Here is a 26,131-nt window from a genome sequence, read left to right as displayed (position 1 = left end):
AAAAATTAATTCTGGCATTTATGGCCCATCCCTAATTGCCCTTGAGAAAGTGGTGAACTGACTTCCTGAACTTCAGTTAAGCCTGATTTTGGGTGGGGGAGGCAGGGGAAGCAGTTTGAGAATTTTGATCCATTTTGACTGAAAGAAAGAGATGTATTTCCATTTCTGGATGGTGAGTGGCTTCTAGAGGAACTGGTAGGTGGTGGGGTGTTCTCATATCTGCTGCCTTTGTTCTTTTGTGATGGTTGTGGGTTTATAAGGTGCTGAGTCAGGAACTTTGGTAAGTTTCTGCAATGCAACTTGTAGATGGTACACACTACTGCTGCTGAATGGCATTGACTGACTGAGGGAGTGGATATTTGTGAATGCGATAATAATCAAATAGGCTGCTTTGGCCTGGATGGGCCAAGTTGCTTGTGGTTTGTTGGAATTGTGGTCATCCAGGCAAGTGGGGAGTGTTCCACCATACTCCTGACTTGTGCATTGTAGATGGTGGACATCTTTTGGTTACCCCCTCCTGAAGTTCCCCATTTTTAGAACCATTTACATGAACCTTTTATACATCCTCTTTTAAGTTTACACTTTTCTCTCCAAAGCACAATGCTCAATAAAAGGTGATTTGTGAGTTTTGCATTTTCAGTTTTTAACAACATTTATTTTAATGATGATTTAAGATTCTCAAGCAATGGGTTAAATAGGACATGTTTCCATCTCTAATTTTTAAAATATAATTAATACAGGAAAGGGTAAATAGTAAATGTGTTTTTTTCCTGTATCCAGTAATCCAAAAGATTGATCTTCAAAAATTGGAGCGTCAAGGCAAGGGTTGGCAAATACTAACCCAGTGAACTTGGGGATTTCCAAATAAACCTGCCCGCCTTCATCTGTAATGCCCCCAAAAAATTGAGTGTTAAGTACAATAATTAAATGTGGGAATACACTGCATACTCTCCAAAAGGAGCTGTAAACAATATTGTTATTCGTGCAGGAACTGAAAAAGCAGGTATGTATAATATTAGTCAGGTAATATGGAAGCAGAGAAAATCAGAGCAGTAGATTGGGCAGCACGGTGGCACAGTGGTTAGCACTGCTGCCTCACAGCACCAGGGACCTGGGTTCAATTCCCGCCTCAGGCGACTGACTGTGTGGAGTTTGCACATTCTCCCTGTGTCTGCGTGGGTTTCCTCCGGGTGCTCCGGTTTCCTCCCACAGTCACAAAGATGTGCGGGTCAGGTGAATTGGCCATGCTAAATTGCCCCTAGTGTTAGGTAAGGGGTATATGTAGGGGTATGGGTGGGTTGCGCTTCGGCGGGTCGGTGTGGACTTGTTGGGCCGAAGGGCCTGTTTCCACACTGTAAGTAATCTAATCTAATCTAATTTGGCCCTTCGAACCAGCTCCGCCCTTCGTTATGTTCATGGCTGACTATCCAACCCGATTGCTTGTTCCTGCTTTTTTCCATATATCTTTTGATCCTTTTAACCCCAGTTGTCATATCCAACTCCTTCTTCTTCAAATCATACAATATTTTGGCCTTAACTGTTTTCTGTGATCGTGGTGAGTTTGTGGAATTCTGTCTCTGGTTGAAAAAAGTTCTCCACATCTCCGTTGTAAATGGTTGATGCCATGTCCTTAGACAGTAACTCCCTATCTTGGATCTCCTCCTCCCTCTGTCGAGAGCATCCTTCCAGCATCTACCCTGTGTAGTCCTGTTAGAATTTTCTAGAAGGTTCCAGAGAGACTCTTCCCACTCGGTTCTTTTGAATGCCAGCAAATGTAATTGATTCCACCTCTGCCCATCCTTCAGTTCCACCATCCTAGGCATCAGTCTGGTAGCCCTTCACTGCATTCTCTCTCTCGCAAGAACATCTTGCCAAAACTGCATGCAATATTTCAGGTGTGGTCTCACCAAGCTCCTATACAATTTGCAGCAAAGTATCCCTGCTCCAGTGCTCAAATCATCTTATTGTGAAGGCCAGCACACCATTTGCCTCCTTCACTGCCTGCTGCACCTGCACACTTACCTTCAGTGACTGATAAACAAGGACACCCATTCATATTCCTCTCAATGTATAACCAACCAGATCATAAACTACCTTTCTGTTTCTGCTCCCAAAGTGAATAACCTCAAATGAATGCACATAACGTTGCATCTGTCATGCATTTGCTCATCCACTCAGCTTGTCCAAATCTCACTAGAAGTGTTAGTGAAATCAATAAATTATTATATTAACCTGTACAGAACTCTTAAATCTCTATGCACCCCTCCCATTCAAGCATCAATATTGAAATTGATAAATCAAAGCATCTGGGATAAAATTTGAGTTTAAAATCTCCAAGATTTAATTGCAGACAAAATAAGTGCAAGGTTTTCTACAGCTGCTGCTATTTTTTTTCTTCCCGATCTTTACTTGCACCACACTCCCATTTGACCACTCTCCATAGGCCACTTTTTAAACATGGTGAGCCAAACATGAGAAAGCTGAGATAAAGTACAGGAAATGTTAAAATCATTCAGCAGGTCAGTGCACCTCTCTGGAATGAGACGAAGGTTAGTATTGATGATATTTTGTCATGCTGCAGTAGAAGGTCATTGAGTCGATCAGCTTATCTGATCATTTCTTCTATCTTTCTGCTGATGTTCCTGAAACACAACCAAAATTATTTTGGTGCGCATTGTTCCTATGATCAGTTGTGAGGAGCACCTTTTTTATAAAGGCAGGAATAAGCAGTTAAAACTTTTAATCTGTAGTCTTCAGGACAGAATTGCAAGAATATCAAATCTCAAAGGGAGTGATAATTTATACTGTACAAGAAGAGAGTACTGATTAGTTGGAAAATGGATAGTGTCTGTTAGAGGTGTTTTCATGGATGGGGCACTAATCACTAAACAGTACAAGTACTATGTGATAGAGCTGAGTGAACCATTAACTAACAGATCTAATCTAAGCTCTGCAGCCTGCTGTTGATTTAAACAACTAACCGAAGAGAAAAGGACTTCAAGTAGCCCCTCCCTCAGTGATAGTCAGGCATAATATATCTCTGTAAAAATCAGGGAATTGGATACTGCACGCTGTAGGCCCTGACCCATTAGGTAGCATTTGACAAAGTGTGGCATCAACAAGTCCTGGTAAAACTCAAGTCAATGAAAATCAGGGATGAAACTCTGTCACTAGCACAAAGGAATTTGGTTGTGGCTGTTGAACATCATCCCAGTGCCAGGATATCACTGCAGGAGTTCCTCTTTAGCAACTGAAGATGACAATCAACGGCCTTCCCTCTATCGTAAGGTCCGAAATGTCGACATTAATATTCAGCACCATTTATAACTCCTCGGATACTGGAGCAGTCTGTGTCCGCACATGCAGCAAGATCTGAATAATGTCAGACTTGAGCCAGTGTATAGTCCTAATGTTACAGTACTTGCCACTTCAGTGCAAGGCAGTGACCACCAGCAAGAGAGAATCTAACCATCTCCTTATAATATTCACTGGCATTGCCAATATTGAATCCCCAACTATTAAGAACCTGGGGATTACCATTGACCAGAAACCAAACTGGACCAGTATTATAAATACAGTACTGCAAGAGCTAGTCAGAGATTGGGAAATCTGCATTGAGTAACTCACTTCCTAACACTCAAATCTGGCCACCATTGACAAGGCACAAGTTAGTAGTGCGATGGGATACTCCTTGCTTGCCTGGACGAGTGCAGCTCCAACAGCACTGAAAGCTTGACACCATCCAGGATAAAGCAACCTACGTGATTGACACCCTATCAACCATTTTAAACACTCACTACTTGCCTCCGTGATGAACAGAGGGAGCAGAGGTAATATTTACAAGACTACGGCAACTCCTTTGACGCAACATTCTAAATTCATGACTGCTGCTACCAAGAAGAACAAGCAGATGCACATCACTCTCCAGGACCTAAGCATTATGTATAAGTCCTGCCCTGATTTGCCCTACCAAAATGCAGCACCTCATAATTGTCTAAATTAAATTTCCAGGACCATGTGGTTCAGGGGTTCCCTCAGTGCTGTTCGGGAGAGAGTTCCATAATTTTGGCACGATAACAATGGAGGAGTTTGAAAATGATGGTGTTTCCATACAGTTAATGCCTTTGCTCTTCTCCGTGGCAGAGGTTGCTAGTTTTGACAATGCTGCCAAAGGGAACTCTACTGTGGTTTCTTTTTTCTAAGTTGTTTAGAGCATAATTTAGAGCATAATCAGAGATAGAATATGCATCTGGTGACATATCATATTGTTTTAACATAAAAAATACACCTTATATTTGCATTAATAATAACTTTCTCAACCACTAGATATCTCAGAACACATGAGGCACTGTTACATTGTAGGAGACATGACAGCTAAATTGAGCTCATCAGACTGTCTCAAGCTTCACTGCAATGAGTAGGTAATCTTGTTTTTCTAGTGATTATTGTTTGAGAGATTAATATTGTTGAGGTAGCTTTAATTAATTAATTTTTAAATTCTACCATTAATAGCCGTTTGTCATAAAGACGACATGGACACTACCACTGGTTGTTGCAAAAACCCATGTGATTCAGTAATGCGCTTGGGGAAGGAAATGTGTTGTCATTACCTGGTTTGGCCTATGTGTGACTCCAAACCCAGAGTAATGTAAATTTTGACTCTAAACTGCCCCTTGCAGTGGGCTGTAATGGTAGGGTAACAAGTGCTAGCCTTGGCAGTGATTTTGATATCCATTAAATAATTTTTTTTTAAAAGTGATTTCAATCTGCATATAGATTTAATAATCAGATTGACACAGGTAACCTAGAAGATGAGTTTATGGAGTGCATTTGGGATATTTTCTTAGAGCAGCACATTCTCCAGCTAACCAGGAAGCAGGCTATTTTAGACCAGGTAATGTGTAATGAGACTGAATTAATTCATCGGCCCCTGGTAAAGGAGCTTCTAGGTAGCAGTGATCATAACGTGAAGCAATTTCACATCTGAGATTGAGAAGTTTAGGTCTGTGACTAGAGTTTTAAACTTAAGTAAAAGCAGTTACAAGGGTATGAAAACTGAGCAAGCCGAAAAGTACTTGAAAATTAGTTTTGAAGGGTAGAATAGTAGAGATATAGTGGCAAACATGACAAATTCTAGAATGATGCACCAACCAATAATTTCTTCAAACGGGAAGAAAAAAGCTAGGTAGAAGTATACAAAGTCAAAGTTGGAGAAGCACAGCAGAAAGCAAGCGATTGATGTTTTGGGCATTAGCCCTTCATCAGGAATATGGAGGGGGAAGGAGGCTGAGAGATAAATATGGGGATGGGGCAGGAAACAGCAACAAAAGCAACTACTGGTTCTGCAGAGCGAATCTGGGGAATTGATGGTGGGGAAATAAGGAAATGATGGAATTATGGAATGGTTATTTTTAACAAAAAATAGAAATTGCTGGAGAAACTCTGCAGGCTGGCAGCATCTGTAGAGACAGAGTTACAGCATTCTAGTCAAGTGATCCTCCTTCAGAACCAGTAGCAGCTAGGAAGAGGGACTAATGATGCTGCTGATGAAGAGAGGAGGGAAAGGAATGAGTTGAAACAAAGCCCAGAAGGAGACCAGGAGAAACTGGGGTAGGCAGACAAGATTGTTGATGGTAAGCCAAGGAAGACAAGTTAGGTGATAGTGGGATCTATGAGTATTTGAAAATTAGATGCTGCCTGACCTGCTGTGCTTTTCCAGCAACACATTTTCAGCTCTGATACTCCAGCATCTGCAGACCTCACTTTCTCCTCGAAGTGCTAAAGACAGCCAATCTTATGACAGGACATGGAGTAAGGGGCTGGGTACTAGATGTGGAAAGAGGTGTTTGTGCTATAAAATTATTAAACTTGATGTTCAGTCCTGAAAGCTATATGGTTCCCAAGTGAAGGTTCCAGAAGAATGGATATTTTGTGCCTATCTTCACTGTAGAAGGCACAAATGACATCCTAGAAAAACTTGTAAATCAAGTATTGAAATGAGGGTGGAACATAAACAACTATGATCACCACTAGGGAAACGGCGGTGAGAAAACCATTAAAGCTAAAGGGACCTCTATTATTTGCTATTATATGAATGACTTGGATTAAGGAACTGAGTGTATGATCACTAATTTAGTAGTTTTAGTTACTTGTATGGAGTGTTTTGTCTGCATGGATTTGACCTTCTGCCTGCCGTGAGGTGAGAGTTTTGAAGCTGCTGTACTTGACTAGAAAGCCGCTATTCTGAATTTGCTGCATCTGTCTCTACCTTTTATCAAACACAGTGAATAACATCAGGAGTTTCAGTAAACTTTCTTTTAGTTATGGGCAGCACAGTGGTTAGTGCTGCTGCCTCACAATGCCAGGGATCCGTGTTCGATTCCAGTCTGAGGTGGCGGTCTGTCTCTCTCTCTCTGTGGAACATAGAACAGTACAGCACAGAACAGGCCCTTCAGCCCACGATGTTGTGCCGACCACTGATCCTCATGTATGCACTCTCAAATTTCTGTGACCATGTGCATGTCCAGGAGTCTCTTAAATGTCCCCAATGACCCTGCCTCCACAACTGCTGCTGGCAATGCATTCCATGCTCTCACAACTCTCTGTGTAAAGAACTCGCCTCTGACATCCCTTCTATACTTTCCTCCAAACAGCTTAAAACGATGACCCCTCGTGTTAGCCATTTCTGCCCTGGGAAATAGTCTCTGGCTATCACCTCTATCTATGCCTCTCATTATCTTGTACACCTCAATTAGGTCCCCTCTCTTTCTTTCTTTCTTTCTTCTTTTTTCCAATGAAAAAAGTCCTAGCTCAGTCACCCTCTCTTCGTAAGATAAGCCCTCCATTCCAGGCAGCATCCTGGTAAACCTCCTCTGAACCCTCTCCAAAGCATCCACATCTTTCTTATAATAGGGCGACCAGAACTGGACACGGTATTCCAAGTGCGGTCTAATCAAAGTTTTATAGAACTGCAACAAGATCTCATGACTCTTAAACTCAATCCCCCGTTAATGAAAGCCAAATCACCATATGCTTTCTTAACAACCCTGTCCACTTGGGTGGCCATTTTAAGGGATCTATGTATCTGCACCCCAAGATCCCTCTGTTCCTCCACACTGCCAAGAATCTATCCTTAATCCTGTACTCAGCTTTCAAATTCGACCTTCCAAAATGCATCAGCTCGCATTTATCCAGGTTGAACTCCATCTGCCACCTCTGAGCCCATCTCTGCATCCTGTCAATGTCCCACTGCAGCCTACAACAGTCCTCTATACTGTCAACAACACCTCCAACCTTTGTGTCATCTGCAAACTTGCCAACCCATCCTTCAATCCCCTCATCCAAGTCATTAATAAAAATTACAAACAATAGAGGCCCAAGGACAGAGCCCTGTGGAACACCACTCACCACAGACTTCCAGGCAGAATATTTTCCTTCGACTACCACTTGCTGTCTTCTGTTGGCCAGCCAATTCTGTATCCAGACAGCAATGTTCCCCTGAATCCCATTCCTCCTGACCTTCTGAATGAGCCTACCATGGGGAACCTTATCAAATGCCTTGCTGAAGTCCATATACACCACATCCACAGATCGACCCTCATCAACTTTTCTAGTCACATCCTGAAAGAACTCTAAGGTTTGTGAGGCATAACCTGCCCCTCTCAAAGCCGTGCTGACTGCATTTAATCAAGCCATGCTCTCCCAGATGGTCATAAATCCTATCCCTCGGAATCCTTTCTAACACCTTGCAGACGACAGACATGAGACTTGCTGGTCTGTAATTGCCAGGGATTTCCCTATTTCCTTTCTTGAAGAGAGGAATTACATTTGCCTCTCTCCAGTCCTCAGGTATGACTCCAGTGGAGAGCGAGGATGAAAAAAATCTTCGCAAGTGGCGAAGCAATTACATTTCTCGTTTCCCAAAGCAGCTGAGGACTAAACTGGTCTGGGTCTGGTGACTTGTCAATCTTAATGTCTGACAAAATTTTCAGCACATCAGCTTCCTCTATCTCTATCCATTTCAGCATACACACCTGCTCTTCAAAGGTTTCATTCACTACAAAGTTCGTTTCTTTTGTAAAGACAGAAGCAAAAACTCATTTAGGGCTTCCCCAACATCCTCAGACTCCACACACAAATTCCCTATGCAATCCCTGATCGGCCCTACTCTTTCTTTGACCATTCTCTTATTCCTCAGATAAGTGTAAAATGCCTTTGTGTTCTCCCTAATCCTTTCTTCAAGCCTTTCTCGTGCCCCCTCCTGGCTCTCCTCCGACCATTTTTAAGCTCCTTCCTCACCTGCCTGTAATCCTGTAGAGCTGAGCTTCACCCTAGCTTCCTCCACCTTATGTAAGCTACCTTCTTCCTTTTGGCGAGAAGCTCCTCCGCTCGCGTCATCCAAGGTTCCTTTATCTTACCACTTTTTGCCTATCTCAGAGGGAAATATTTATTCATCACGTGGAACAACTGTTCCTTAAACAGTCTCCACATGTCTATCGTGCCTTTACCATGGAACAATTGCTCCCAATCCATGCTTCCTAACTCCTGTCTAATCGCGTCATAGTTTCCTCTTCCCCAATTAAATATCCTCCCATTTTGTCCAATCCTCTCCTTCTCCATAGCTATGTAGAATGTGAGGCAGTTGTGGTCACTATCACCAAAATTCTCTCCCACCACAAGATCTGATACCTGCCCCGGCTCGTTTCCGAGCACCAAGTCTAGAATGGCCTCTCCCCTCGTCGGCCTATCAACGTACTGTGTTAGGAAACCCTCCTGAACACACCTTACAAAAACAGCTCCATTCAACTCTTCTGCTCGAAGGAGATTCCAATCAATATTGGGAAAGTTAAAGTCACCCATTACAACAACCCTATTACGTCCACACTTTTCCAAAATCTGCCGACCTATGCTTTCTTCCATCTCCCTGCTGCTATTGGGGGGCCTGTAGTAAACCCCTAAAGAGGTGACTGCTCCCTTGCTGTTCCTAATTTCCACCCATACTGACTCAGTAGGCAGATCTTCCTCAACAATGGAAGCCTCTGTAGCTGTGATACCCTCTCTGATTAGCAGTGCTACACCCCCTCCTCTTTTTTTTTGTCTCCCCCCCCCCCCCCATTCTTTTTAAATGCTCTAAACCCTGGAACATCCAGCAACCATTCCTGCTCCTGAGAAACCCATGTCTCTGTTATGGCCACAACATCATAGCACCAGGTACTGATCCATGCTCTAAGTTCGTCACCTTTTATTCCTGATACTCCTTGCGTTAAAGCAAACATACTTGGTTCCTTCCCAGGAAAATCCTTCCCACGAGCTGGTCTACCTCTTGCTCTTGCCTCATTTTCACCAACTCTCACCTCTGGTATACAGCTCAGATTCCCACCCCCCTGCCATACTAGTTTAAACCCTCTCAAACTACTCGAGCAAACCTTCCACCCAGGACATTGGTCCCCTTCCAGTTCAGATGCAACCCGTCCTTCTTGTACAGGACCCACCTTCCCCAGAAGGCATCCCAATTACCTACATATCTGAAGCCCTCTCTCCTACACCAGCTGCGCAGCCACGTATTAAGCTGCGCCCGCTCCCTGTTCCTCGCCTCGCTATCTCATGGCACCGGTAGGTAGTAAACTAGAGACCATTATGTTCGTCCTGCTTTGCAACTTCCATCCTAACTCCCTGAAATCCTTTTTTTTTGTATCTTCGATCCTTTTCCTGGCTATATCATTAGTGTCAATATGTAACAAGATTTCTGGCTGTTCGCCCTCCCCTTTTTAGAACCTTATACACCCAATCGGAGACGTCCTGGCACCAGGGAGGCAACATACCTTCCGGGAATCCCAATCCTGACCACAAAATCTCCTGTCAATTCCCCTAACTATTGAGTCCCCGACCACGAGTCCTTTCCTATTCTGTCCCCTTCCCTTGTTTGCCACAGTGTCAGGCTCAGTGCCAGAGAACTGACTGCGATGGCTTTCCTCTGGTAGGTCATTCCACCCCCCCACCCCCCCCAGCAGTATCCAAACGGTATACTTATTGCTGAGGGGAATGACCACAGAGGATCTCTGCACTGTCTGACTGTCCCCTTTCCTCCCCCTAACTGTAACCCATTTATCCTTGTCCTGAGCCTTAGAAGTGACCAATTCCTCTCAATTACCCCCTCAGCCTCCCAAATGATCCGTAGTTCATCCAGCTCCAGCTCCAATTCCCTAATGTGGTTTTCAAGGAGCTGGAGTTGGGTGTACTTCCCACAGATGTAGCCAGCGGAGACGTGTGCCATGTCTTCCACCTGCCGCATGCTGCAGGAGGAGCAAACAACTGCCCTAGCATCCATACCCGACTTATCTGAACACTCACTACGAACTACAGTACAAAGCTTAGTTCAAGTTGCTATAAAATCAATAACAAACTTATATTCAATAGAGGAAGTTTAGAATGAACCTGACCGAATTAACTAGGTTAGAGGAGGAGGGCGGGTGGGAGACTCTACAGTTGTAGAGTCTTAGGTTTAGCCACTTTGCTGATAGATATGGTCACTGCTTTCCTTCCCGGCTGCCCCTCTGCTCCTCGTCACTTCCCCCACTGCTCCCGCTCCTTCTGTGAAAGGGAAAACACCGCTGTCCGCTACCGGTAAGTAATTTTAAAATTAAACTGCCTTACCTTAGCTGCAGTCTTCCGGGTTCGTCTTGCCTCTGCTGCTGCTCGCACTCAAAATTTGATTACACAATTCTCCCCTTGTTTGTGTGGGTTTCCTTCCACAGTCCAAGGATGTGCAGGTGAGGTGGATTGGCCATGCTAGATTGCCCATAGTGTCTAGGAATGTGCAGGTAGGTGGATTAGCCATGGTAAGTGGGGATGTTAACGTAGATAGGGTGGAGAGGAGGATGTGGGATGCTGTTCAGAGGGTCCATATAAACTTGATGGGCCAAATGGCCTTTATCTGAACAGTAGGGATTCTGTGTCAGAGTCTTATTATATTCATCTTATTAGAATGTAAGTGTTCCGCCAAATAAATCTCAAGCTGTTAGTATGCAGGTACACCGTGATTAGTAAGGGGAATAAAATCTAAAAGTAGGAATGTCAGTGAGACCACATCTGCAGTATGATGTACAGTTTTGGTCTCTTATTTAAATCTGCTTCTAATTTGTGTGCTCATATGCCTTCATATTCTCACCTCACAAATGGATTGGTTAAACTATAAAAATTTAAAGGCATCCATAGGATTTTTTTAAGGGTGTGTGCCAAATCAGGGTAAATTATATATTGACCCCCCCCCCCCCCCCGCAACTTTTCAAATTCCAAATTACTCACCTGTTATTTCACTGTTACTGATCACAACCCTGGAACTCCCTCCCCAAAAGCATTTGTTGTTGTACTTGCACTAAATGGACTGTAGCCATTCAAAAAGGCAGCTCAATACAGGCTTCTCGAGACTAATTAGCTGCGGGCAATAAATGCTGGCACAGCCATGAATTACCCAACCCCTAAATGATTAAAGAAAGATTTCCATTTCTTAATATAGCTTCTAACACAGCCATAATTTTCGTAATAAAGTCTCCTTGACCCAAATGCTGTCCTTAAAGGGAATGATTTCTATGTATTTAACCTAGAGAATCTCTTTGTTTTAGAGACCTTGATCAGAGCACCTCTGAGCCTTGTAAACTTGATGACATTGAAACCTGCTTTGTGCAAGCTGTTATTGTGGCTTTGCTCTGTCTGTCCTCCAGGGCAGCCTCTGTTTCCTGATGTGCAACGTCTTAAAGTGAATGCCACACACCTGCTGTAACCTCATTTTGCAGCCTTCTGGTTTCCACCTGGAGTTCAGAAACTTTAGGGCTTGAGACACCTCCTTCCATGTGCTTAATCCAACCTCCACACTCCAGTCCTTGTTATCGCATAGACTGCGATTACACACAACTCCGTGTTAGTCACCAACAGTTCTCATTAATAACTATTCACCCTCCGAGCCAGATTGTTATCCACTCCTTTGTCTGTCTGCTCTTCTTCCTCTTTGAGCTGTATCTCCACCTATCATTTACTCCTTAACCCTCACCCCCACTGTGTCTTCTGCATGAAAACCAAGATTTTCCTAGCTACCATCCGTTCTGAGGTAGGTCACTCATACCGAAATGTTATGTCTGATTTCTCTCCATAGATGTTGCCAGACCCGCTGCATTTTCTGCTTGCGTTACCCCAAATATAATGTGGTGTCACAATGGAAAAAAAATCACCAATTCCTACTTCAAACTCATGAGTTAACAGGACACTGTTCCACGAATCTTTTGGATTGTTTACAGGCTAGCTTTTCATGATTTGTGAACATTGCAACCTATTTCCCTGTGGCACTGAATGGGTCCTCACCTTTTGGCATTTGGAAATAATAGGGTCTGAATGTAGATGGATATGGTAGGTAGCAGAGAAGTACTTAAAAGGCAGAACTGAGTCTCTATCTCGCTGGTCAAGCTATTGTTTGACAACTAAAGCTGTCTTGGGAACAGTCCAGTTGAGTTTGGTTGCTATAGTTGCTTTCCTAATATCTGTCAGTTTATCTCCTCTATCAAAAAGAGTGGAATTTGGTAGTAAATTTTTGGTTTTTCTCCACAAAGCAATCAAACATTGTCTTGTATACTTGAAAAAAAACGTTTTGTGTTAGCGAAGAAGCTCTAAAATGTTGCATTGGATTTCATTTCAAATTGGCTGAACTTAGCCACATGGGATCAAAGTGTATTGATACTATTAAGTGTGGAGGCAGTGCTGGACCTTGTTTCAACAAGTCGTTGTGAAAGTGCATAGAAAAACAATAGAAAATGGATATCTATTTGTAAGTTTAAAAGATGCTGCTGTTTAAAGGGTCAGCTTGTCAGGAAGATACAGATTTCTGGTCCTCCCCTACTTGTTCTGATACACATTTCGTAAAATGAAAGTAGTAAGATGTCAGGCAATAAGCTGAATTAGAACACCAATAGCCAGTGCAGCTGGTGGAAATTTAAATTCAATTCATAAAATTTGAAATTGAAAGTTATGGTGGCAACAAAGCTATCATTGATTGTCATAAAAATACCATTTGGTTCACTGAATGCCATCTTTTAGGGAAGGGATTCTTGCTGTCTCATCTGAGAGTCCACACCCACAGCAAAATGGCTGACTCTTCAGTGTCCTAGCAAGCGACTCAGTTCAAGGGCAATTAAAGTCGCGCAACTTCCACTGGATTTGGCTGAGAAGCACAACAAAGAATTGAAGAGGCATGTACTGAGCTGGATAATCTTAGCTGATTTTGTCTTTCTAATTTATTCTTGGGATTTGCTGGTTGGACGAGTGTTAATGCCATCTCTAATTGCCCTTAAAAAGGTAATAGTGCATTCTGCTGCATTAGTACAGGTAAAAGGGGTGTGTGTGTGTGTGTGTGTGTGTGAAAAATTACGGTCTCACTTACAGCTGTAATAAGCAAATTTTTAATCAGCAGGGGAATTGAGGATTTTGGTGAAAAGGCAGGGAAATGGAGTTAATGGTTATCTGAGCAGTTGTGGTATGATTGAATTATAGAGCAGTCGCAATGGACTGAATGGCCAACTTGTACTCCTATGTCTTATGGACTTACTATTGAAGCCTTTCAATGTTTAAGTCATGAAAACCACAAATCCATACACTCACTGTATACAATGTCCAATGATAAAAAATGTGAAAGGAGTTTGACTACTTTTATTTGTTAAAAGGATGTGAGTACAATTGGCAAGGCCAGGACTTTTTGTCCTCCAAGGCAGTGAGAACTACCTCCTGGAACTGATGCAGGAGGAATATCAGAATTCAGGATTTTTGATCCAATGACCATGAGGAAGCAATGATAATTACAATCACTTGTTAGTACAGAACGTGAATATTGCTGGAAGGAGAGACAATTTAAAGTTTTTTGCATCTTGCTGATCTCAGGACAATTTGCAAGAAAGCCAAATTTCAAACGTACAACTTAATTACTGCAGAAGAAAGGGGTATTTTTGTTGGCCAGTTGACTCTCATTGGTGGAGTTATTGTCATGGAGAAAGTAACAGGGGACTATCGTCTCCCCAAGCTCTAAGGTAATTCTTAAAAACCTGAACAGATTCCTTGTTTAAATTTCCATGCCCAGATGTGGCCAGCTGCATAGGTCGCACGTCTTGACCAGGCAACTGTCAAGTCTCTTTGAGTCCGATTTAGGCAGGCCAACCTTCTCTTCCCAACATCAGCAACAGACCAAACACCATCTTCTCTTTTGTGCATCAAATCACTAGTCATCCCTGATTATCTGACTCTGGACATAGTCACCTTTGCAGCAAAAGTGAGTACTGCAGATGCTGGAAATTAGCGTCAAGATCAGGGTGTTGCTAGAAAAGCACAACAGGTCAGGCAGCATCCAAGGAGCATGAAAATTCACGTTTGGGCATTTCCCTTCAGGAATAAGGCTGGGAGCCATGGGGGTGGAGAGTTAAATGGGAGGAGGATCGGGCTGGGGCGGTGGTGGGGAGGTAGCTGAGAGTGCAATAGGTGGATGGAATGTGGGGGTAAAGGTGATAAGTCAGAGGGGAGGGTGGTGCAGATAGGCAGGATCGAAGATGGACAGATGGGACAGGTCATGAGGATGGTGCTGAGCTGGAAGGTTAGAACCGGGGTAAGGTTGGGGAGGGGAAATGAGGAAACTGGTGAAATCCACATTGATGTCATGGGGTTGGAGGGTCCCGAGGCAGAAAATGAGGTGTTTAACCTCCAGGTTTTAGGTGGTAAGAGAATGAGGTTGGAGGCGGCCCAGGACCTGCATCTTCCACCTTGGAACTCTTGAATCCAGTCACCTTCGTCATGCATTGTTTAAATTAGCTGATTCTTATTGGTCTGGTTATCTTTGTCCACATCCAGCAGGTGACATTCTTGTCAGCCGCTTTAGTCCATGTAGTAGTATTCAATTGTCGTTATATTCATTATTGAACCTTTATATTCAGTGGTTACATCAGTGTAGCTTACAGATTTCAATTACTTGTTCATCTCAAACCTGTTTGAGTCAAGTTACAATTGAACATGCAGATGGTGTTTTAAGATTACTTGAGCCCTTACATTATTAAAAATAGAACAAACATGTAACACAATTATTTTAAAAGAAACCACCAGTAAACAGATCAATGGCTAGAAGTCTCTGTTCCATTTTCCCCTCTTCTCTGCTATGCTGCCCAAAGTCAGTTGGTGAGAGTTTTGTGGTGAGGATAGTTGAATCATTTTTGATCCCTGAATGACTTGGAGGCTAAATGGATTATGCTGATCAGTGTGTGGTTGTCGCTTGTTTCAAGTATGATTGAATCTTCAGAAATATCTTTGTTACTGCCGGGTGTTTACAATTGACGGAGTCTAATGTGCAAACCTCAGTTCTTCTCCCACCTCACAGTCTAGTCTCCTTAAATCAGTCAGTTATTCGTTGACGTCTTCAGGTGGCTTTTTGAATTTTTAAAAAAAATATAAGTTGCCCTGGTGTGTGTTTGCAAAGTGTGGGACATTGCAATTTAAACATCACTCTTACCCAGTATTTAGCAGGCATTTTAAATATCACTTTGTTTGTTTGTTTTCATTTGAATCTTTGCTTCCCTTTTTTTTTGCTTAATCCATGGACGCTTACCTATTTTCAGCTCCCTCTGTGGTTCAAAGCTGTACTTTGTTGAACACATGTGGAGCAGGCTAGAGAGACCGTGATCTACTCCTGGTTCTAATTTGTATTTGATGCCAGTTGTACAAACACTTGCTATGAGCTGGTATTTTCACAGTTTGGGCTGAATGGATGCAGCTGGGCTCCAATAATGGCTAGCAGGTCCTGGTTCCACTTACCCATCTCCATTTTACCATCAGCAATTTTTAATTTGCCCAAACACTGGGAAACTGCTCAAATTGTGACTCCTTGGCTCAAAAGTAAAAATTCAATTCTGCGTGCAAGGGCTAACTCATGGAAATTTCTTGATATACCCCCATTACCCCAACTCTGTTGCACCTTGAATATTTTTGCCCTGCATGACTCTCAAAGACTTTAATGCCATCTATTGCTCTATAGGTCTTCAGCTTAATCTCCTTTGCGCCACTTAAGGCACTAAAAACCTCTGTAATGTTGAGTTGAATTGGATTTATTATCCTGTGTACAGAGGTACAGTGAAAAGCTTTGTCTTGCGAGCATTACAGGCAGATCAGAGTTAAATGGCATAGATAAGTAAATAATAGGTAAACAGTGGCAAAAACAAAACCACAGGTACAGGCGAATGTTAAGAGTTTGAGAGTCCATTCTGTGTTCTAACAACAATAGGGCAGAAACTGTTTTGAAACCGGCTGGTGTGTGTTCAGGCTTCTCCCTGATTGTAGAAAAGCATTGCCAGGGTGGGATGGATCTTTGAGAATGCTGGCAGCCTTTCCTTGACAGCCGGCCTGGTAGATGGATTCTATAGATGGGAGGTTGGAATGTTCCAATTCTGTCCTATGTTTGAGTCAGCAACATCCGAAAAACTCTGCATTAGCTAGCAATCTGTAATAACAATGAATTTTAAAAATGGTTAGTTTTAATGCTGATTGATTTTTGAAGTCTTTCACTGGTCTAGCGGTAAAAATGTTTGGTGGCTTTGACTTAATGGTTCATCTGAAGGTCCATAATTCGGAAACATTCTCCGCTCAATTTGTGATCTGAGCCAAATACAGGCAGGTAGGACTACTTCAGTTTGGGAACGTGGTTAGTGTGGACTAGTTGTACTCATAGATCTGTTTCCATGCTGTATAACTCTGACTCCAGGTGTGGATCTGCTACAGCTTCCCCTTTTTTTAAAAAAAAAGGAGGCATTGCATATGATACCTGCATCACATCAAGTGGTATGACATTGCCAATTCACGATGAGCCATGAGTTTGCTTTTCCTGGCTGTTACCTGAGAAGTTAAATGTGCCTCGGTGTGGAAAAACTGAGCAAGTTCAGAATCTGACTGGCTGACTAGTGTCGCACAAATTGTGGCATATGTCACAGGTGGATGCAGTCTGTAGTACAAGATGACTCTAGAATGGGGGAGAAATAGAATGGTAAAAATTTCATCCAAAAGATATTCCCTGTGAAATATCAGACTAATCTCATGACTGTGGATATCAACACCCATCAAAGACTGAAGGGGTGCCTAAGTATCTAAAACATTGTATTATTTCTACCAACATTTGCCGTTCACCTGCTTTTAATGAAATTGAAAGGCCTTAATAAATTATACAGGTTGAAGAATAGAATAAAGCTTCAGCCAACTGGAATCCTTGCAGAAATTTTGTGTTCCAACCTTGATCACAAAATCCAGTTTGAAACTTGAATACAATAGTGTCACGGTGACACACTCTGGAGAAGGCATTTTAAACGAATTTGCACTGGGTAGATATGAGGTGTTCACTGCACTATTTGAATGTGAGCAGCAGCACTCCCACTGATAACTTGCTCAAAGACTATCCTTCAACTTTTCTTGTGCAGGAAAACTGCTGGAAATCTGAAACAACAGCAGGAGAAACTCAGCAGGTCTGAGAAACCGTTAGCATTTTGAGTCCGGTGTGACTACTTTAGAACTTTTAGTTTATCTAATTGTGTGTAAGTTGGCTGCTGCAAAGCATTTCAAAAGCTCTATGTTAGCTGTAAATGTGGCGTGCAATATAGCGGCCTCTTTAATGTAATTGTAAACCTAGATTGTTTTTAATTAATTTGCTAGATTTGGGTGCAGCTGGCAAAGCTGACATTCACTGTCCTTCCTTATTTGAGAAAGTGATGAACTGTTCTCTTAAACTTCTCCAGTCCTTTCTCACAAATGGGGGTCTTGCAAGGTCAGAGACTGAACAGAATCGACCACACTGCTGTAGATCAGGAAGCCTGGTCAGGACAACCGATTTCAAGGCACTGATAGTGAATTGACAGGACAGGTTGTTGGTAGCCTTTAATGCTGTTTTGGAACAAGACTTTCCAACTTAGTTACTTTTTACAAAGATAAAGCAAAACAAATCCCTTCATGGTTTAAATTATGTTGAAATAGCAGACCATTATTTAAATGGAGAAAGACTCCAAAGTTATGTGCATTAAAGACAAAAAAGTGCATGTGGGTGCAGCAAATAATTAATTTTAAATTTTAACTTTTATTGCCAAGTTGGAGTTTAAAATAGGGAGATCTCACTACAATTGTGCAGGGTGCTGGTGGGATCACACTGGAACATTGTGTTCAGTTTTGATTCCTGTGTTTACATAAGGGTTTACTGGTACTGGAAGCTGTTTTGAAAGAGACTGACTGACTGTGACTCAGCTGATAGCTAGGATGAAGGGATTGACTCATCAAGAACAGCTGAACAAGTTAGGCCTTTACTCATGAGAGTTGAGAAGAATAAGCGGTGATCTTCTTGAAACAAACAAGATTCCTATAGCATATAGTGTATCGAGGTGTTTTCATTAGTAGTGAATCTCAAACTATTTACAGAATGAGGAGACATGAAGGAATATCTTCTGCTGGAGGATAGGAAATATCTGGAATTCTCTATCCCAGAGAGTTGTGGAGGCTAGATCACTGTTTTTAGAGGAGAGAGACTTTTGGAAATATTGGAGTTAATGGCTATGAGGGGTTGGTGTAGGGTAGATCAGAATGGTGAGGCAGGCTTGAGGAACTGAGAGGCCTACTTCTAATTCAATTTCTTATATTCTTATGATCCCACGTTAAATAAATTTGTCATTTACAGATAGGAGCATGAAGACCAGATCTGCTGGATCAAATGGCCTATGTAGAATCATGTAGACGTACAGCACGGAAACAGACCCTTCAGTCCAACTCATCCATGCCGACCAGACATCCCAAGCCAATCTAGTCCCACCTGCCAGCACGTGGCCCATATCCCTCCAAATCCTTCCTATTCATATACCCATCCAGATGCCTTTTTAAATGTTGTAATTGTACTAACCTCCACCACTTCCTCTGGCAACCCATTCCACACACACGCCACTCGCTGCTGAAAAAGTTGCCCCTTAGGTGTCTCTCATATCTTTCCCTCTCACCCTAAACTTATGCCTCCTAGTTCTGGACTCCCCCACTCTAGGGAAAAGACCTTGTCTGTTTACCCTATCTGTACCCCTCATGATTTTACAAACCTCAATAAGGTCGGCCCTTAGCCTCCGACGCTCCAGGGATAACAGCCCTAGCCTATTCAACCTCTGCCTTAGCTCAAATCCTCCAATCCTGGCAATATCCTTGTAAATATTTTCTGAATCCTTTCAAGTTTCACATTCTTCCGATAGTATACTGTTATTCTGCATAATGTATATAATGTTCACATCCCTGTAATAGTGAATCAGGTGGCTTTTTCGTTATTCGTTCATAGGATGTGGGTGCTGCTGGGTAGACCAGCTGTCCATCTCTATTTCCCAGAGGGCAGTTCAGTGTCAACCACATTGCTGTGGCTCTGTAGTTGCAATAGGCCAGACCAGGATAAGGATGACCAACTGAAGGACCCTAGGGAACCAGATGGCTTTTTCAGACAGTTGGCAAAAGTTTCATGGTCCTACTTAGCCTTTTAATTTCAAATCTTTTTTTTTTATTTGGATACGGCTTCCACCATCTGTCATGGTGAGAACATTAGCTGAGTTTCTGGATTTGTAGACTAATGATAATACTGCTTGGTCATCACCTCCTGATAATCTAGTAGTTTTATGTCATCACCACGAGGAAGTGGTGGATGCGGCGGGTACAATTACAACATTTAAGACCATAAAACATAGGAGTGGAAGTAAGGCCATTCGGCCAATTGAGTCCATTCCACCATTTAATCATGGCTGATGGGCATTTCAACTCCACTTACCCACACTCTCCCCATAGCCCTTAACTTGAGATCAAGAATTTATCAATCTCTGCCTTGAAGTCATTTAACGTCCTGGCCTACACTGCACTCCATGGCAATGCATTCCACACACCCACCACTTTCTCTAGCTGAAGAAATGTCTCCTCCTTTCCATTCTAAATTCTAATTCTAAGGCTGTGCCCACGGTCCTAATCTCCCCATCTAATGGAAACCATTTCCCACTGTCCACCCTTTCTAAGCCATGCATTATCTTAAGTTTCTATTTGATCTCCCTTCAATCTTCTGAACACTAATGAATACATTCTCAGAATCCTAAGCGGATCTATCGTATGTCAGGCCTACCATTCCAGGGATCATCTGTGTGAATCTCCGCTGGACACACTCCAGTGCCAGTAGTCCTTCCTGAGGTGTGGGGCCCAAACTGGACACCGTATTCTAAATAGGCTCTAACTAGAGCTATATAAAGTCACTGAAGCACATCGCTGCTTTTATATTCCAATCCTTTTTAGGGATAAATGACAATATGACATTCGCTTTCTTAATCACAGACTCAACCTGCAAGTCAACCTTTTGAGAATCTTGGACTAGCATTCCCAGATTCTTTTGTACTTTGGCTTTTTTTTCACCGTTTAGAAAATAGTCCATGCCTGTATTCTTTTTTTTCCCCAAAGTACAAGACCTCGCATTTGCTCATGTTGAATTTCGTCAGCCATGTCCTGGACCACACTTCTAAACTGTCTAAATCTTTCTGCAGCTTCCCCACCTCCTCAGTGTTACCTGTCTGTCCACCTAACTTCGTATCATTGGCAAACTTCACCAGAATACCTCCAGTCCCTTTATATATTAATGATCTGGATGATGTGAACAGCTGCGGCCCCTACACTAACCCTGCAGGACACCACTTGTCACCAGCTGCTATTCTGAAAAAAAACCTTTCATTCCAACTTTCTGCCTTCTGTCAGACAGCCAAACCTCAATCCGTGCCAGTAGCTCACCGTGAACAACATGAGCCCTCCCATTACTCAGCAGCCTCCCGTGAGGCACCTCCTCAAAGACCTTTTGGAAGTCTAGATAGATAACATCCACTGGGTATCCCTGGTCTAACTTACTTGATAACTCTTCAAAGAATTCTAACAGGTTTGTCAGTCGCGACCTCCCCTCAATAAATCCATGCTGACTTATTCTAATCTGACTCTGCACTTCCAAGAATTTAGAAATCTCATCCTTAATGTTGGATTCTAGAATTTAAAAGCCATTTGGATAGATACACGAATAGGAAAGGTTTGGAGTGATTTGGGCAGATGGGGCGAGTTTGTTTTGGGATTATGTTCGGCTTGGACTGGTTTCTGTACTGTATGACTCCATGAAAAAGTTATGTAAATGACTAACTTTCAATTTCCCAGATACTGCGGTTAGATTTGAACTTGTATTTCCGGTTTATTTGACTAACCTCCAGGGGTCACGAGTCCAGGATTAGAACAATATTTTCATATCCATATGTTACCGTCCATGTTGATTCAAATCATGTTTTAAAACATGAAATTTGGATCCATCTTCAATCTTTTTGCTGACTGTGACTCAGCCAAGTTGTTAACTATAGATAGTGAATGTTTTAGCAGTGCTGTCATTGAACAAATTTTCGTAATCCTGTGATAGGATTTGCATTTGAATGATTCAACCAGGTTTTGGTCCTTTGATCAAAGCAAACAGCAGCTCGTGACTCAACTGCAACCAGTGTTTGGATGGAAAATGTGAGTTGGAGTTGTTTTATAACCTATTGTACATAGGTCTGCGACCAGGAGGTTATAAAGGTCCTTTAGGGTCATTTTAAAACCTGAACACACAGATGATAATTGCCCATTCCCAGTCTGGGCTGACTCATTCTTGTGGGCTTGAATCTGCAATTGATTCCACCTTCTGAGCTGTATCATGTAATTAATTGCTGCTTCTGCCTGATTTTCACCACCACCCTCCTCTCCCCTCACTGGAAATGGCCAGCTAGACCACAGTAGAATATTTTCAGCCTTCTAATTTTAACTGGGGTACTGGTTTACATAAATGCAGCTAATGTAACATGAGTAATGTATGAATGGTGTATGAAATGTTTATTCCACATAAAGTGATCATAGTTGTGGGGATGGGCATTGCTGTTGATGAAACCTAGACTCTGCTCCTTGTACTAACTTTTTGGAGCATTTTGTTGGTGAGAAAGACTATGTAAATAGAAGAGGAGACTCCATAACCCTTAATGCTATCAATAAAACGAATTGAGCCCAAAACTCTGGTCATCTAAAATCAAAAGGAAGTGAGTCAAAGATTTGGTAAATGGTCTCATCAGAATTAATTGGTGACTGTGACAAATCCTGGTCTTAAATGCCTTGTTGCTTAGTAAACAATCCCCTTCCTCATGACCCAATGATTAACGCTTTCCTTAATTAAACGGAGTGGGCAGATGAACCAGTCCTCAGCAGATGCTGATTTTTGCTTCACTGAACTGGAGTGATTATGCATGACACCAAATTGGGGAGAGGATCCCATACCTGCCCAGACTCCGCTTGCAGTGTTAGCTGAGGAAACATTTGCACTTGCGCTACTGACAAAAGGGCCAGGGATCTGGCCCAGGGGAGGGAGGAGGCTGGCAGCTGATGAATGTGCCTTTTCCTAACCCTGCAGAAGCACAGACAAAAGCAATTGCCAGGCGTGGGAAAGGGAAGATGTGTGTTGAGAGTGAGGATAGGAAAGACTGGCACAGGACAAGGCCTGAGCCAGGTCTGATGGAGTGTTGATGGGGATGTCTGGCACCAGGAGTCAGCCTCCTTTTTTGTTATGGTGAGGATGATTGGAATTGAACCCATTTAGTTTTTATTCAAAGATCTAAAAATCTCAAGCACTTTTCTAAATGTATGCTCCACGTCTAAGCCCAGCTGCTCCTGTCTATTGCTTACCAATGACATTGGTTTTCCCTTTGCGTGTATGCACTCTATGCCATCTGCAGATTGTCATTCATATAAACACTGTCTTTTTGACGTGGCAGTGCAAGGAAAGGAAAAGGCATGTGGTGAGTGGGAGCCCAGTAGATATCTTAGTTTTCATTTCCACTTTCTTTCCACTATTCCTTCTGTTCTCCGTAACAGGAGTTCATACCATCAGCTCCCAAATGGGGAATTGCAGATTTGTACTGGGAAGACGAGAACTACCAATAAGTTATGGGAGTGGGAAAAAATTGGCAAATGTTACATAATGTGAGTAAATGTGGCTATGCACTTTGGCAGGATTAATAGATAAGCTAAATATTACTAGAGAGAGTGAGAAAGTCATGGGACAGTGGAATTTGGGAGTCCCCATCATGACTCATGGAAATCGCTAGCATCCATTTTCAGCAGTTAATAAGGAAAACATGTGGACTGTTGACCTTTTGAGTTCCAAGGGAAAGGAATATAAAAATATGGAAGGTCTTGCCAAAACTATACAAGTCACTCATCAGGTCACAGCTGGGTATACTGAGGGCTCCTAATCTAAGGAAAGATTATAGTAGCATCAGAGACCATCCAGATCATCACTAGGCTGATGTTAGCACGGTCTTATGAGAAGAGCTTGGATAAATTAGGCCTGATTTGGGGGAGGTGGACAAAGTTCAAAATCATACAACACCAGATGATAGTCCAACAAGTTTATTTGGAAGCACTAGCTTTCAAAGAGCTGTATCTTCAGGTAGTTGTGGAGCAGAATCATAAGACACAGAACTTAAGGCAACAGGATTGCAGTGTCACGGAACTGAAACTAACCTGATCATGCTAAAAGATGAAAGACAAGCTAAATTTGGTTAATATTACAGTCCATGACAATGCAATCTTGTTGCTATAAATCCTGTGTCTTATGATTCTGCTCCATAATCACCTGATGAAGAAGTAGTCCTTCCAAATAAACCTGTTGGACTGTAACCTAGTATTGTGATTTTTTTTTAAACTACATTTGGCCTGTACTTTTTGTAATATGGAAGAATGAGTAGCAATCTTATTGAAACTTACAAGATTCTTGAGGGACTTAACAGAGTCATTCAATGTGTACAAGGCTGAGAGGGACAGATTTTTAACATGAACAGAATTTAGGATTAAAGGGAATACACAGAAAATGCAGGAAGGTGGAGTTGAGGACTTGCATATCAGCCAAGGCCTCTCTGAATGGCACGACAGAGTCAATGGACTGAATGGCCTACTTCTGCTCCTATGTCTTATGGCCTTAACCTGGAACATAGTGCACACTGGTATCCTTCTGTAAAGGCAGACCTTATATTTCTAGAAGTATTCTTGCAGTATCTCATGGTGCTTCGCAGCCAAAGAAGTACATTGTGTGCACGACACTCCCTGTTGTGATGTACAAAACACAGCAGCTGATTTGAGCACCATGAGCTCCAACAAACAATGAAATAAATGTCCAGACAAATGGGTGGAGTCTTCTTGCTCAACATCCTCAACTGTCATTGTCAAACTCACTCCCAACATCAAGCTCAACCCTCCCACCATCACCGTTGACCTGTCAAGGTTACTCCCTAGATTCTCCCATTTTTTCACTTTTTTGACCTGGCCTCAATCACCCTCAATATTCCTTGTTTTGTGTTTGTGAAGGAATGCCAGTTACTAACATAGAGGTCCCTCTCTCTGTTTCTCCCCCCATGAAGCCTCTGAGGAGTTCCATGACCCAACGCGCCCCCCCCCCCCCCACCCCCTTCCCCAGCTTTGCCGGACACTCACCACCCGAACGCAACACAGCAGCTCAGCGTTCTCTCCCCTTGTACAACAGGTTCCCACACTAGAAAAGCAGCTCCAATTCATCCCAAATCCACCAGGATGACAAGCTTACCAGCTGCCTGCTAGTCATGAATCTGAAGGCACCTGCATTTCATTTGTTGGCAACTTGATCACAAAGGCACAATTTTTATCTGGCGACCCTGTGTTTTAATGAGTACTTAAGTTGGACTGATGCATTAAAAATAGATTCCCCTGTTTTGTCATTGGGAACTGCAACCCCTGCCAACTTGTTTCCAATTTTCATTTTGTTAGTGGGAAGTTTTAGAATTTTGCCTCATGCCCCATTTAAGTGCTCCCAGCTGCCTTTGTTCCAGTTCCAGCTCCTAGGAGCTCCTCTAGATTCCCTGTGATTTGGGTCACAGTTGCAGACTGAGTATTGGATAAGACACTAGCAAAACCTTTGTGATTTTTCTTCAATGTCCATTATATTTCTGCTGCTTTTTTTTCTTTCTGAGCAGTGAAGGTTGCTCCATTGAGCAGTTGCCAAGTAAGCTGTGGCTAAAGCACATGGCACTCTGTTCTGGCAGGCAGGTTGCTCTTACAACAGTTTCCTCACAACCTAATGATCATAGGACCATTAGATGTTAGAGCAGAAGTCAGCATTCAGCACATTGAGTCTACTCTGCCATTCAAGGAGATCACTGTTGATCTGATGATCCTTAACACCCATAGTGACACAGAGATCTGCAGCGCGGAAAAAAGACTCTTTGGCCCATTGTGTCCACACCAGTCAAAAACAGCCACTTAACCTTTTTGTAATCCTATTTTCCAGCGCCTGGCCAATAACCTTGACATCACAACTGCACATCCAAAAACTACTTACATGTGATGAGGGTTTCTGCCCCAGTACCCTTACAGGCAGTGAGTTCCAGATTCCTGCCACCCTCTGGATGAAACTGCCTTTCCCTTTTCCTTGTAATCCTTGATTCCCACATTGATTAAAAATGTGACCTTCTCAACCTCGTATATCATTAATGACCCAGCTCTTTGCAGTAAATAATTCCACAGATTCATAAGCCTCCTGAATTCCAGCAATCCTGTAGCTAACTGGAATTGGAAAAAAAAATTGTTGTAAATATGTTGTGTAATGAATGTGTGTCCCTTAATGACTCTTGTGTTTGTTTCAAGGACTCCTGGTGGGAGTGATCCTCAGGTATGGTATCCCGTCCACGAATGGTCGTGGCAAGGTTCCCATTGGTTGTGCATTGGACAACAGGGCAGTGACCACTCTACTGGTAAACGTCAGTGGAAAGTTTTATGAATATTCCCTGAAAGGCGAAATCAATTCTGGGGAAATAAACAACGTGGCACAAGATGACATGTTGAGAAAGGTAAGCCACCTTTTTAATCTTCTGTACTGCATTCTCCAATTTGACTTCCTAAAAGATTTTAATGAAACTGCTGACATCATCTGTTTGAATAAAGAGTTGTCTTCACAACTTCTGTTCAGAAAGCAAATTTGCATGGCCAGCACTGAGGATTGAATATC

General features: G+C 42.5%; 1 protein-coding gene across 2 annotated transcripts in view; it reads left to right on the top strand.

Moving 5' to 3' along the window:
* The window catches only part of slc9a7 (solute carrier family 9 member 7), a 153,760-nt gene that overhangs the window by 41,812 nt on the left and 85,817 nt on the right, over positions 1-26,131 (top strand). For both annotated transcript variants that reach the window (XM_060826256.1, XM_060826255.1), the window contains exon 2: positions 25,771-25,973. In XM_060826256.1, the coding sequence (XP_060682239.1) occupies positions 25,771-25,973 (203 nt within the window). The remainder of the gene's footprint in view (positions 1-25,770; positions 25,974-26,131) is intronic.

This window comes from Hemiscyllium ocellatum, chromosome 6 (assembly GCF_020745735.1).
Source record: "Hemiscyllium ocellatum isolate sHemOce1 chromosome 6, sHemOce1.pat.X.cur, whole genome shotgun sequence".
In the NCBI taxonomy this organism is placed as follows: Eukaryota; Metazoa; Chordata; class Chondrichthyes; order Orectolobiformes; family Hemiscylliidae; genus Hemiscyllium; species Hemiscyllium ocellatum.
The sequence above is the reverse complement of the archived record's forward strand: the minus strand, read 5'-3'. Positions and strand labels throughout refer to the sequence as shown.